At 42.9% G+C, this 14,478-nt stretch overlaps 1 protein-coding gene across 1 annotated transcript in view; it reads right to left on the reverse strand.

Moving 5' to 3' along the window:
* Window positions 1-345: 345 nt before the first annotated feature.
* PKP4 (plakophilin 4) overlaps window positions 346-14,478 on the reverse strand; it is a 245,270-nt gene continuing 231,137 nt past the window's right edge. The window contains exons 16-22 of the mRNA XM_023528486.1: window positions 13,670-13,781; window positions 11,803-12,013; window positions 7,509-7,593; window positions 7,268-7,385; window positions 4,601-4,729; window positions 2,825-2,898; window positions 346-1,018 (exon numbers count right to left, since the gene is read on the reverse strand). Coding sequence (XP_023384254.1) covers window positions 770-1,018; window positions 2,825-2,898; window positions 4,601-4,729; window positions 7,268-7,385; window positions 7,509-7,593; window positions 11,803-12,013; window positions 13,670-13,781 — 978 coding nt within the window. The 3' untranslated portion in view covers window positions 346-769. The remainder of the gene's footprint in view (window positions 1,019-2,824; window positions 2,899-4,600; window positions 4,730-7,267; window positions 7,386-7,508; window positions 7,594-11,802; window positions 12,014-13,669; window positions 13,782-14,478) is intronic.

A 14,478-nucleotide genomic window follows, 5' to 3' on the forward strand; every position in this document is an offset into this window, starting at 1 on the left:
AAAGAACAGGGAACAAATTTCCAAGGATGAAATTTCCACATTTATTTTTCTTTCATGTGCATAGAAAATGGCAGTGAAGTGTCCTATGAAAGAGGCAGGAATGGCCATGACACTGCTATACCAGACTGGACTTTGTGCTTCAAAGGTACACTATTCATTTTGAAAACAAAAGATGTCGCAGTTTGTTTTTAATTGCTAACGATTCCTTGGGTTTCCCATTTGTTTTTTAAGCTGTCAGTTTCTTTAAATCTCTTTTCAAATGACACACTGCATTACAAATGATGGCACTTTAACCAATGTGGCATTTCCATATTTACACCAACAAAAGAAATTTACAAGACATAATAGTATACGATCTTGACATTTACTAATAGCAATAAAACATGAAGGGCATCCATTTTTTTTTTCTGTACAAACTATCAGAACATAACTTTATTCACATTAAAAAAATCATCTTTGATTTGACCTACACATCCCCCATTTCATTTCACCCATTTCTCAAATCTCTCATCACATCGCCCACACCGTCACCAGACTACGAAATCTATAAGTAATTAGATTTAACACCTAAATAGAGCTTAGAAAGTCCTCTCTCCCAAAGGTTCCCTCACTTCCCTGATAATTCCTCAAAAAAAAAAAAAAAAATATGCTCTTCACTCATTCCTTCCATTTCACTTTCACATTTCATCCGCAAATCAGCACGACGGACTTTTCATACCAATCCAAACAAGGTTAGAAAGAAAGAGTTCCTCTACTGAGCATCTCGATGCTACACCCATGAGTCCGGGGACCCTGGGTATTGTTCCGCTCTATAAGAAGGTCGTTTAGTGGAATAAAAGTCTACATAATTTGTGGTCGATTTCAGTCCATACTGTGTCGAATAATCAGTAGAAGCTGGAAAGTGAACTCGCTCATCAAAATAAGGATCTTCATAGCTATGAGGAGACTGCAAATACAATCTGTATGCATCAAAGTTCTTTCTGTTGGAGTCATCTTGACTATAATACAGCTGTTGATGCTGTTGACAAAATGAAAAAGCAAATAAATCAAAGCAATTTTTGGAAATACATGTTTAAGGAAAATTAATGTGGGTTTCCTGCTTCATATTTTTAAAGTAGTATTCAATATTTGTGAGCTTATGAGTCAAAGTTGTTTCTGGTGCACACACTATGTTTACTAATGGACTTAAAGGATTTTAAACTAAGTTTACAGGTGGGCTTGCAGAGTTTGTCCAAGTCCTATTCTAAGGCCTCTAGAAGTCGATGTCTCAGGAGAGCCCAAGATAGGCCCTGGCTTCCTCTCTTCTCACGAGAGGCCCAGCTTTGTGCTCTGCATGGAGGGGCCTATTCCCGGGGGACGCCCAATGAAAGGATGGCCTTAGTTTTCACTGTGACACAGGGGAACCATTAGCCCATGATGAATTTAGTTGGAGGCTGGATTCTGGGGCTTTGGATAGTTATATAATTGTACAACCATCTTTTAAAACATGTTATCTCAGAGATGAGGACTGCGTCCATCCATCCCTCAATTGTAAAAGAAATATGTAGTTTGGTGAACAACAGTTGCATTTTGGAAACCCTGCTGTACTATTAAAAGAACGAGCAACCTCCAGGCAGGAGAGTGGTAAAATTAAAAGAGACACGTGAGCAAACCCAATTCTAAAGGAAAAGACTTCCCCAAGTCAGGGGTAATACATCCATCTGTAAGGAAGCAAAGTGAAACACATGTGGGCATCGCGCAGGACACCCTGCCTCATTTCCTTTTGTCTTATCTGATTTTCGATCTTATATTAATTTCTTCAAATACATTTGGAGAAGAGCTTTCATGTCTCTCTTATGTTTGTGTTTGCTCTTGACCATGTCCAAATTGCCCCCATTCATCAAGATGTAACAAATTTACCACATAAGTATCAACATCATATTCAGGAATTCAATGCGTTCTAATGTTATAAGGATTTCAGAGCTAAATTCTCTTTTTAAGTTAGAGTTATAATCCTGAGGCTACTCCTCCTGTCTAAAAAACTACAGCATAAATTATGAGTAACTTGGGAGGTTCTTTTTCTTCCATCTACAGAGAAAAAATGATGAAATGAAGGGAGGTCTTAGAGAATCCCGATCTGAAAGGCAGGATATAGGCTTGTCTGGGAAACCACAGGCTCTCATGTGTTATCGGAAGGGAAGAGATCAGATGACCCAAGTGGACATGGCATCAAAGGACCAAAACGAATTTTAAGCTCCCATGAAAGCAGAGACTGAACATCACAACCATGAGACCCACTCCCGTGGAGAGCAGGGTTCACTCCAGCAGAGCTGAGTCTACTTTCACCTCTGAGGCTAACGGGGACCTGGCCGTGGACTCAAGCGTTTTCAAACCATGGAGGCCTGGATCGAAGGGAATTATGAAGATGGAGAATGAAGTGCACAAAGAGAAAGAATGATGAGATGAGAGAATGAAGTGTGCTTACCGACCTTTCCCCACCCAGAGGATGGAAGAGATCTGAGAGATTAACAGGAAAAAAAAAAAAAAAAAAAAGAATGGAAAAAGGAAACTGTTGGGCAAAGAATATGAATCATAGACTTCTCAGCAGGTTCCCGTCAGTGGCACGGTGGTCTCAGCAGCACTGATTTGGAATTCAAGGATATGAGGCTACTGTGCAAGTGATTTGCTTAAACCATGGATGAGCTTCCGAGGAGTGATGATCCCCAGAGAAAGCTCCTCGGCCCCTGGCGTACTGGCCCAGCTCTGGCAAGTCCACCGGCGCGGACCCCTTACTGTGTTGATCCCTGCTAATCGGCCTTCTGTAAAAATGATATTGCAAATTCACCTGTAGCCGTCTATTTTGTTCTCTTGCTGGTGAGGAATAGGAACTGATGTAAATTGGTGAAGGTTTGCTGGAGCCTGTAAGAAAATATTTTACGAAATTAAAACTAGTGCTCATTACTCTGGTCCATTAGGCTGTGCGGTCTCCCTGTACTAGGGCTGGTGCCGTCCCCGACGTGGCCTGCCTTCCCCAGTGCCAGCACAGATGGGGACAGCCTGGGGTTCTTGGATCTAGCCTGGCTGCTGCTTACCCCAGGGCTGTCAGGGACTAACGAATATGGCAAAATAGGCTGTGTGTGTTTCACCAAAAAGCAAAGCCAATGCATAGCCTGTCTAAAAAGGGTTCCTTCTCAACCTCCGGTCACTGTGTGGGGCACTGTTCACACCTGCGAAGATCTTCCTGGCTGGCTCTGAACGGCAGCCTTGCTCCTTGGGCCAAGGACCACTTCTCCAGGGTTCTGAGCCAGAGCACTGGGTCAGATGGAGGAAGGGAAACATTAGAACAAGGTCCATGCCTTCAGAACAGTTTTGACTCAGAATCCCAGGTCTTGGAAAGAGCAGGCACAGGCGTGTTCTAAGCAGTCTGGGCACGTGGAGGCAATATTCTTGTGTCTGCCATATTTAAGTACGTTTTAAAACAAAAAGAACTTGGTAATTAGAAAGCTGTCTTCAAGAGTCCACAGTAGACTCCCGATGATGCTGATGATGTCATAAGTTACCCTTTTATTATTGCTAAGGCTAGCAAAGATTTTTATTAATTTTTTAATGAGGAAAATGAAACATACTTGAGGCAAATTAGTTTATTGAAGCAAGCAAAGAAGATACAGAAGGGCGCATGCTAAGGAAGCGATCTTTAAAATGAAGCAGGCTGCTGCAAATCTGAAGTAACAATGCACTTCAGTTTGTGTGTGCATTTCCTTTGCAAAGAGCTTGATGTTGGAAATGTAGCATCTGCAATTTTCTGAGCTATTAATTGCCATAGTAACAACAGTCGATTAGTAAACAGTCCTGTGAAATTACAAAGACAACAGCACAACTGAGACTGCTCCCCCAGCAGTTAAGTTGCCACCAGCTTTTATTTCTTTTTGATAAATACGTCTTTTTGAGAAAATAGCACTTTTTTTGGATAGCTCACGCTGCCTTATTTGAAACCTCTAGAGTAGTTATAATATGCAAAATAGTTGAGAATGGGACAATATGAAATCTTGGTAACCCTTCAGTTGGCATCCTTTCAACAAATTTTATTCACAGCTTTCAGAATAAGACATAAAATATCAATACTATGTAACATTATTTTTGTTATTCTTCAAAAATAATCACTCTGAGGAGAATCACACTATACATTTTGTTATTCATTCAAACTCTTTTCCATGAAAAATGTAAATGAAATTGACCTCCATTCTCAGGCCAGTCGGGGATATGTGGCCCTGCAAAGTGGCACAGAGCTCAGGGTTCTGATGCAGTGGGACACACAGGGAGAGACCGCTCGAGCAGGGAGGAGCAGGACAAAGGACTGTGCTGCAGGGGAGCCAGAAACCACTTCTCATTTGGATGCAGTGCTTTCCATTTGTGGTCACCAGACCACTACCCCAGCTTATAAAACCTAAAACAAGCAGAAAGGCAGCAGCCCCCGAAGCAGGAAATGGAGAGACGGGAACAGGGTTTGCTGCTGGGGGACCATCTCAGTGCAGGCACGGGTGACTTCCCAGGCCACTGGCCGAGTGCCTGGAAACACGCGGCTTTTCAAGGTACTCTATCACACACCCAACTGGCATCTTACCAGGGTACAGGCCTTTATGTGTGGCATCCCCTTGGCTATTGTAATACTGCATAGGTGGCTGGGTCCTATCGTACTCAGAGCGAGGGTCTCTGATTCCTAACAGTGCTGGTGAGGAAGAGGTGCTGCCAACTGAAGGAAGAGGCAAAAGGAAGAGAGAAAGAGAAAGAGGAGAAGAAAGAGAAATCAGACTGTCAGTGTCTCAGGAAAATCCTCTCTGGAAAAACAAAGATCAGTAATTACAAATGACACGCAGCTGGCCCTAAATATCAGCTCTTAGTGATGCTGTGAGTTGTGAGTTGCGGAGCAGCCAACCCTGAGTTAACTGGAAGGCGACCTGCAGGCCCACCGCTGTGAAGTGCCGTCAGTACCTGAGCACACCGGAGAGCTGAAGTGCAGGCTGCCCAGGTAGAGAAGTACAGTGCAGAAGTCATGCAGGTTTCCCCAACAGCAGGCCTCAGTGACTCGATAGGGCCTTTGAAACTGAGTGAGAATAACTGACTAACCATGCAAGAGTTACGTTTGCTACTTTATGAGCTCAGTTCAGCTGCTTGTAAAACACCCATCTGTTACCCTTTATGTATAGTATAGTTCTTCAGTAAATAAGTAGGTGCTTTATGGGCTATTTTGATTTCTAATTATTTAAAAAATATCTGCGTCTCTAAATGTGTTTGAATGAGAGTTCCCAGCCCATAAAATTTATAATTCTCTTTATGGAGATTGGCTGTCAGGGAAATTATGTAAACTCAGTAAGCCCAGCTCATCAAAAAGCTCAGGGTTCTGGGACGCCCTGCCTCACAAAGGCCCAGATTTTTTTTTTTTATCCCAGCTTGAACCAAACATTTAATAATAACACATCTATCCATGGGTCTTCTTTTGGATGTTCTTGCACAGAAGGGAAACACTGCACATCACTTTTATTTTTCTCTAATAAATCATCTTGCTTGCACTAAAGTTAATTATAAGTGAATGGCCACTTATTCATCTGAGCCACTGGAAAGCAGCAGCGCCCAGACCTTGCCATCAGTAGTTTTGCGTGCACTGATGCCGACATGGAAATTCTCTCCTTAAAAAGTCATGTCACTGACACAAGGTTGCTCTGTGTTAAACAAGGGTGAGCATTCATGAGCAGTGTCCATGTGCTACTCGCCTTGCTAATTTTCTAGGAAGTGCTAAGACAGAACATACTCACCTGCCTTCCACAATTATATTACAAGGTGCCCATAAGCCAACTCTAGTGCTGAGGGATGGATGATCAGCCCCTCAGAGAGCTGGAGAAACGAGTGTGAATGATATCCTACCTCTGAACAAAATCCAAAAGTACCTAGGAACTTGGACGGGGGCTAGCCAACACTGTCCAGTGTGTGTATTTAAGAGGTCCTCAAAACGAGTTCATTGCTCAGTAACTATGTCTTAATCTTTCTGAAATCATTCTTCTGCCTGTACACATGCCTTTTGTTAAACAGCCAAATCTCTTGCTTCCCCCGGCACCCCTATTTCTCAGTCTCCAAAGAATTCTCAACGTTTTTATACAAGACAGCCTCAGGCTACACCTGGGAGCTCAGCAAAGATGTCAAAAACAAAGCACGGGTATCTTTGAAGAAGACAATTCATAATTTAAAAACGAAGATATATATATATATATATATATATACATGTCATATGCAATAGGCCCAGATTAATTTTTAAAAATTCATGGTACAAGTGGAGACATCCAATTATGTGGCAAGAACCACTGGTCATATATTAGTCTTCTTGGACACATATGTCCACATGAGAAATAAGACTGCCAGCAGTGGCACAGTTGAATACAACTGATAATATTTATATGTCAGAATGGGAGATTTATAGCCAAATTAAAAAGAGATATTACTTTTGTTTCATTTAGTTAATTAAATTTACAGGACTGACTTAACTTGGTAGTAATATTCTGTTCTTAAATGTAAAAAAAAAAAGTCTGAGTCTCAAAACATTCCAATTCTACCAAATTATGTATCACCAATAAGCAGGTAGCAGGGTTGCCAAGATTCCCAACTTCCAAATCATAGATAATTTTTGTAAACTTGAAAACGCAGGGCCTGTTCCTATTAGTCATGGATGCTGGGTACCTGGAATACGGCTAGGGGAAGGAGGTTTACATGCTGAAGAGGAAGATATAGGAGGAGATCATGGCTCTCTCAGGCTGTGGGTCATAAGATCTTGTTTAACGGACCCTGTTTGTAACAGTTTTCACACAGAAAACTCGAAATCACTTTGGAAGAGATTCCAAACTTACGGCCAGCAGGCAGGCAGGGCAGCCATTTTCAGGCACAACCTAGGGGTTCTCAAACTGTGCTCCTCCCTTCTCCACACATCCTTGGGCCAGCTTGTCAAATGCAGACTCCTGGGCCCCTTCACACTCCTAATGAAGCAGAGTCTTGGGGAAGGGGGCCCTGGGATACTTTTGCAACATAGTTGGTGTAAACTTGCAAAAACGCTTAAAATGAAAGGAGGAAAGTGGGTTTGTTGTTTACGGTCGCATGTTAATTCCCAGAGAAGGCTTTCGGCTGGAAGAGCAAAGAGTGTTTGAATATGACAGGCTTAATCAGCTTATGTTCAATCTTCTCTGGTTGGGAAACAGTGTTCTGTCACACAAATGTTCTCATCCAAGAGTGGAGTTTACCCACTAACCTGACTGAATGATGGGTGACATCTGTTGGTTGGTGGTAGACAAGGAAGGATGTGATTTGAATCGGTCTCGCTCTAATGTTGACACAGGTGTAATAAAATGGTTCTGATTCCACCCATCCTGTGGAGTTAAAAGAGAAAAAGAAACCTCTCAAAATGAATAATGACATTTCATTACAATAAATGATTACAAATGAGTGCTCTGATGAATACTAATTATGCCAGAGCTATTCTTGTGAGTTACCTTTTTATAAATGCTCCGGAGGTCCCGATACTGCCACAGTGTATTCAAGACCTGGGCTGCTGCCTTCACCACTTTCAGAGATGATCTAGGAAGAGCAAGGATATTCATAAGTGGGGGCGGCACAGCCCTGGGCTCCACTTAAAGAGATTCTGTCTGTGAACCAGTGACCATGAGGCCTCCTCTCTAAGGACCACAGGGCATGGAAGCTGCTGCTAGAAAATACCACCAAAGAATTAGGTGCGCCCGGGAGTAGGTCAGCTTCAGGGCTGGCCAGGGGTGGTGAAGACCAAAGCGAGGCTCTCAGGCAGTCGGCTCTGCAGTGAGAAGCTGTGGTATGAACACAGCTTCCTTATGATCCTGTGGGATGAACACAGGATCTCTAAGTTGAGGGCCGCTTTTAGCCTCCCCATGACGGGAGCTGCCAGCTTCTCCCCATGTCTACCAAGGGGTTGACCTTGCTGGAGCTTTGGGATTAACAACGATGATCACACAACCTGAGTGAGGACCCTCCCAAGTTAATTTAATATGTTCTTCCCTACCCATTAGGCTTTGATAAAAATGCCTTCATTCCTTTATCATTTATTTTATACTGCTATGTAAACAAATGTATATATGTGCTCTAATGTTTGATTTAAAAATATGCTGTTATTACTTCCCCACTCTGAAGACATTTTACTGAACACAGATTGGTACTCTGTGAGCACTGCTGACGCTGAGTCTGCATTTCATCCCGGGAGCTGCTGCTCTGAATGCGTGGCCTCACCAGGATGTAAAGAGGGAGGTGCGGCTTCCTGCCTCTCCACCTTAGGGGTTAGGGGCGGAGAGAGCAAAGCAGTCAACCCTAAGGGCAATTGAATACCTCTCTCTTCAGAATCCATTTTAACACTGAAAACTGACTTTAAATGTACATCATGGATCTAAAATCAGATTTCTTCTTTTACTCCTTATCTTTCCCATTAAACAAACCCTCATGAAGACGGAGAAGAGAGGTGAATAAACTGTAGGCATGTCTCCACCTCTAACAACGGAATATGGGTTGCTAATGATTCTGAGGGTTTTAGTGAGGGCAGAATATAGGCAAACTCAGGGCCTTCACCCTCTCTGTTCCCGGAGTGGAGGATTTTTGCATCTACCTCCACCCTACCTTCCACCCAAAACTCACTCTTCTTAGTGTTCCTGACGAGTCAAGGGCAGAACCAGGGCAAACCAACCCACTCACAGTTGTCTGAATTTTGTTTTCAAAATGGACCACGGAGCAAGGAGATACCTCAAAGACATGAACGGAAATGGAATTTCGGACACCCACAATGACCTCGAAGGGTCTTGACACCTCACGGCCATCCCGTTCTCAGTGGGTTCTGACATTCCTGCTGTTGTTTATCCCTGTCTTTAAGTGCTAGGCAGCTGGGACAGAGGCTGAAAGGCAGACTCTATGACTGACTCCTATGACTGACTCCAAGGACTATCTGCAAAACTTGACAAAGCAGGAATGTGCCAGGTACACACTTTGACACAAATGGCTAGTGTAGGTATTTTTAGAGACAAATTCTATGAGCAGAAACCTGGCTCTTGAGAAAAGCAAGGAAGTTTCTCTGTTCTTTGCAGCACGACTCCTCAAAAGAGTTACGTGTTCTCATCTCTAATTTCTCTCAGCCCATCTTCTCTTAAACCTATGACCTCAAAAATATTGTTCAATTGGACAGGTCTCAATCCTTGTCCTACCTGAGTGGGAGCATGGGACACGTGCTTGCCTTTGAAATACCCCTTCACTTGGCTCCTGGGACACCTCATGTTCTCGGGTTCCTACTGAATGCTCTGGCTACTCGTTTTTGGGCTCATTTGCTGGCTCCTCATCTCCTTGACATCTAACTATGAGGGGCATTAGCCCTCAAGCCTCTTTTCTTCTTTAGTACATTTACTTCTTTATTGATCTCAGCCCATTTCACTACTTTAAATACGCTGTTTATATATTGATGATTCCAAAATTTATATTCTAGCCTAGAAAATTTATATTCTATCCTGAACTCAAGCATATTCTCCTGCTGACTAGACACTCCAAGTGGGTGTCTAAAATACACCTCGAATATTAAGACCTGCTTCTCCTGCAGGTTTCCCCATGTTGTTAAGTGGCAATTCCATCCTATGGTCTCTTTTGCCGAAGGCCGTGGAGTCATCCTTGACATTTACCTCCCTCAACCTGCTCATCTAATCCTTTAGCAAATTCTGTTGACTCTATGTTTTAACCATGTCAGAACCGACCACTTTACCACTGCAAATGCTGCCATCCTAAATCTCTGCTGGGGTGGAGAGGAAGGTTTGTCAAGTCATGATGATCCTCCAGGGATGTCAGATCGTATCCCTCCTCTGCTAAGCGCTCCAATGGCTTCCAGTTTGGCTCAGGGTAAGAGTCAAAGCCCTTATGCTGACCCACAGGGTCCTCTACTTCTGGTTGCTTTCCCTCCTCCTCTTTCCCCCTTGACTCGTCTTGTTCCAGCCGCACTGGCTTTCTGCTGTTCATCAGACATGCAAGGCATTCTTCTGTCTCCGAGCCCTCCCGTCTGTTGCTCCCTTTGCCTGAGATGCTCTCCCCCAGAAAGCTGCAGTGCTTGCTCCCTCCCTTCCTTCCTCCCAGTCTGTGGCTTATGCTCAAAAGGCACTACCCCTATGAGGCCTTCCCTGACCACCAGGTGTAAAACTATAATCTCCTCCCCTTACTCTGGCACAACCTACCACCTTCCTTGATTTTATTATTTGCCCCATCACTCAGCACCATCTGATAGGCTAAGTGTGTTTCTCACTCAGTTGGTACCTCGTGTAGCTTGCACATGGAATGTAAGCTACCTGAGGGCAGAGGTGGTTGTGTGATCTGCTCACTGCTGTAGCACACACCAGGTAGGCAATACGTACTTGGTGAATGAATCATAAGGAAAGGTAAATATGTGTTCAGAAGACAACTTAATTTGATCTTGGACTTTCTCGATTTCTTATTTTGAAAAACAAATTAGACTGAGTAATAATTTTTTTATACACAAAGGTTGGCACTGGTTCAGGATTTCTCCAACTTCTTCATATGCCTTTCAAGAATGAAGGCTATCTAACAAAATTTTAAGAGCACAAAGCGTGATTACGTTACCTCAGGGGAGAGGGGAGGGGACTAGGAGAGGGAGTTAATGGAGTGGATCTCAGCTTTACCTGTAACATTTCATTTTCTTTGAAATAAAAATGAGAGTGTATGCATTTACCGCTAATGAAATACAAAGAGTAAGAAAAAAAGACTGAACGGAAATACAGTTAATGTGGATAGGTGTAGTTTCCGGGGAGTTGGGGGTGGGGGTTTGAGAATATGCTTTGTTACATCATTCTCATATTTTATACATTCCCTCAAAAGTATAAACTAAAAGACTAAGTTCTAGTACTGTCACTCAGCCAATTAATAAGTATTTACTGAGCATCTATTCTGGGCCAGGTTTGTTCTAGATGCAGAAAATATAGCAGCGGAGAAAAAGACAAAGTCTCTGCTCCTGGGGGAGTCAGACGCCAGAAAAAACAGTAAATAACACATCAACGGGAAATCAGTGCTGTGAAGACCAGAGCAGGGAAGGGGGTGGAGAGTGGGGAGAGAGGGTCCATTTTACTACGGATCAGGTGGCTGCTGTCCCATTGTGTTGAGAAGGTACCGAGCAACCCTACTTCCTACTTCCTTGAAGGAGTCTCTCATCTGATAGTAAGGCAAATTCACTGACATGCTATAGTTCTATGACAAAAGCCTTCTACTTTTGCCCCTGATTCTCTAATCCAGCAGCAAAGGGAAATGGAGGATGTAAGCACAGGGCACATCCTGGGCCACACAGCAGGCCCTCCTGCAGAGTGGTGCTGCTAGTACTTTCTGGGCACCTGCAGAGAAATCAATCCCCAAATGGAAGATGCAAGAAGATGTTCTTGCAGAACAGGCCCCTGAGCCTGGAGCAGAGCCAACGGTGCAAGAGAAATGGTGACCCCAGATTTTCCTCATGATGGCTTTTCTGATTCTTCCAGGATCGTACGACCAAATGTAGCTTTAAGAGGCAGAAATAAATGAATGTAGGGGTGTTACAATGAATTAAAACCAGAAAAGGGGCCACATACCGGAAATGCCTGTCCCAGCAAAACAGGTTGTACCCGCTAGGAACTGCTTAGCTTATCGGCATGTAAGAAATACAGAAATAAAGAAATCATATCCTTAACGAAGGCCCTTATCACAGGAAGATTCCAGGAATAAGAGCCTCTTCATCATGTCTCCTTGCATTAGACTTGCCTGTCTCCTCTGCCCTTAGTTATGTTCACCAGCTTTTCTATCCCCCCCGAGTCGGCCAGGGCTTTGGCGTTCTCCATGTTTTTGCTGGTGACCTCGTGCAGGGCACAGCAGATGGCTGCCATGGTCTCATCAGACAGCACGCTGGGGCCAGTGCCTCCAGGAAGCCGGTTGACCAGGTCTCGCATGGCGTATTTACCTGCCAAATGCAAAAGATTTCATTCTACTTTCAGAAGGTGCTAGGTTTTTGTTACTGAAAGACTGTGACTGTGCAGTCTCTTAAAAACAATAGCTCAAAGGAGACAATAATAGAAAAAAAAAAAAAAACCATGGTGAAGAATAAAATGACAAATATTGTAACTGTAAGGGGAAGGGTAACATTTATTGCAATGTCACCTGAAGAAAGGATCGGTTTATAAAACATCACTGTAAATCGCTGAAAGACAATGTAAATAAGAATATAAAAACTGAGTATACCAATCAAGTCTCTTTAGTTCAACTATTTTCATTAACAGCAAGAAATAAAGGAATCACGACAGCAAATTTTATTTTCAATTCCACTCCTATGCATCAAAAATACCTCAGCTTCCTCTTAAAGCTTTTAAAAACTTATCTTTGAATAAATTTTAAAAATGGACAAAATAAGACTGCCAAACAATACTCTTCATTAAATCTTGCTGGATCTTAACATTTGAACTGAGCACGGTTACCCATTTTTACCAAGTTGAGGGTATATATCAGCTGGTCTGACAGCAGCCGTGATAAAAACATGTTAGTTTCTTTGAAGGAAGACATAACTAAAATTCTGATATTAAAATTATGGGTATGTTATCTCCCAGGAGTAATTCACTAATAATAAAGTTCTTGACAGGACAGGCTGGGGAGTCCCCTAGTTATTGAAGCCATTTCTTTCCAGATACTCAATTTCTTTTATTCCTCTCCAAAAACAGATTATCTCTAGCTTTTCCAATTTCAATTACCAACTGACAAACTGGAATAATTGTACTACAAACAAAAGAAATTAACTAAAGCTCAAGTAAATATTTTCTTAGTGTTCCCCCCCCCCCCTCTGGTAATAACTGAGTGGATACTGAATGAGTTTTTATTAAAGTCCTATTTATATACACTGGTAAGCAGTAAAAGACAAGCCTTGACTGCATGCTGCATAATTTACAGCACGTCAAAGGGAAGACTCTGGCTTACAGCATACATTATTATGAAGAGTGGAAAAACACTGATGACACTGTAAGCCAGAAGATAAATGTAGTTTTGAAGAAGAGATGATAAGTTAGCACTGGTGATTTTGAATACTCACAAATGACCAAAAGGTCCGTGACATGTAATCTGTCATTTTGCTAAGGCACAACTTTAAATTGTGCTCCTGAGGCTTGGGATAAGACAGCTCACTCTGCCTGTGAGTGAGCCTAGCGGTTCCCTCGGAGCCTGCCGCTTCAGACAGCTGGGTTGGTCCGACTCAGGTGAAGACGCAGGAACTTTTATGATGTGACAAAACTTTGTTTCTTGTGAAAAATGGCTCTGAAGAGAAAGTCTATTGATAGTGCTGGTGATGGATGTGAGGAGAGAGTGAAGGGGTCAGAGAAGGGGATGGTTCTTAGGAACAGAAGTGCTGGGTAAATTTGAGTCACCTCCAGAATCTGGGAAGGGCTCAGAACTCATAGGAAGAAAGGGATCTTTATACGGAAACAAGAAAAAGTGATTCATAAAATGGGTCAAGAGTGCTCTAGGTGGGTTAAAAAAAAAAAAGCTTATCAGTTGAGAGAGAAAATGCTTGTGAAAGTTTAAAAGGGAGTTGGGATATTCACAGAAAGCATAGGGATGCATCGAGAGAAGGCCAGGACTCTGACTATACCTTCCTTCTTCCCAAAGGACTTGGCACTTGGTGGTGTTGGCCCTGCACCTTCTGCTCTCCTGCGTCTCTTCCCAATTGGGGAATGATAGGCCATAGGGTTTATGTTGTCACCCTTTATTTTTCAGCATTAAGAACTCTCAAATTACATGACTTTTTATAAGAAATTCAAACAATATAGATGTAACAAAAATAGAGGAGTTCTCTCAAGGAAATGTGGGAACTAAGAGCTCTAACACATCTATTAGAATCAGGCACAAACCAGACTGTCAGAACAGGGGGGGAAGGAGCTCCTTTCCCTCCTGGGGGGATGATTTGGCTTAAAGAAATGATGTTTTAAGAGCAGGGTAATCTGGGCAATAATTTAAAACAGCAATTCCTCCAGGCACTGCGTGAGGGGCTTTTGTGTCAGCTGCCACAGCAAATCCTTACAGCAGCTCTTTAAGGTACACATTATTGCCCTTGTTCTTCTCCCCACCCCCCTGCCCCCCGCCATCTTTGTCTCTCTATCATGGCAGGCATATTTTAATGAGTTCAACATATATTCACTAATCCACATAGGATCTTATAAAATTTCTCTACCCAACTTCCTCATCTGCCATCAGCTGTGGGACTGGCGTGGAGCTTGGTGGTTTATATGTAGCTGCCTCACCCTCTCATTTCATTTTCACAGCAGACCTATGGTGAGGATAGCTGGCATCGTCAGACCAGAGAGGGGGCTGAGGAAGTTTTCAACTTAGATGAAGGAGTGGAGTCTAGGAGGGCTCAATACAAGACCCCAGGAGACCCAGGATTTAACCTGAGGTATCCTG

This window comes from Pteropus vampyrus, unplaced genomic scaffold (genome assembly GCF_000151845.1).
Source record: "Pteropus vampyrus isolate Shadow unplaced genomic scaffold, Pvam_2.0 Scaffold2, whole genome shotgun sequence".
In the NCBI taxonomy this organism is placed as follows: Eukaryota; Metazoa; Chordata; class Mammalia; order Chiroptera; family Pteropodidae; genus Pteropus; species Pteropus vampyrus.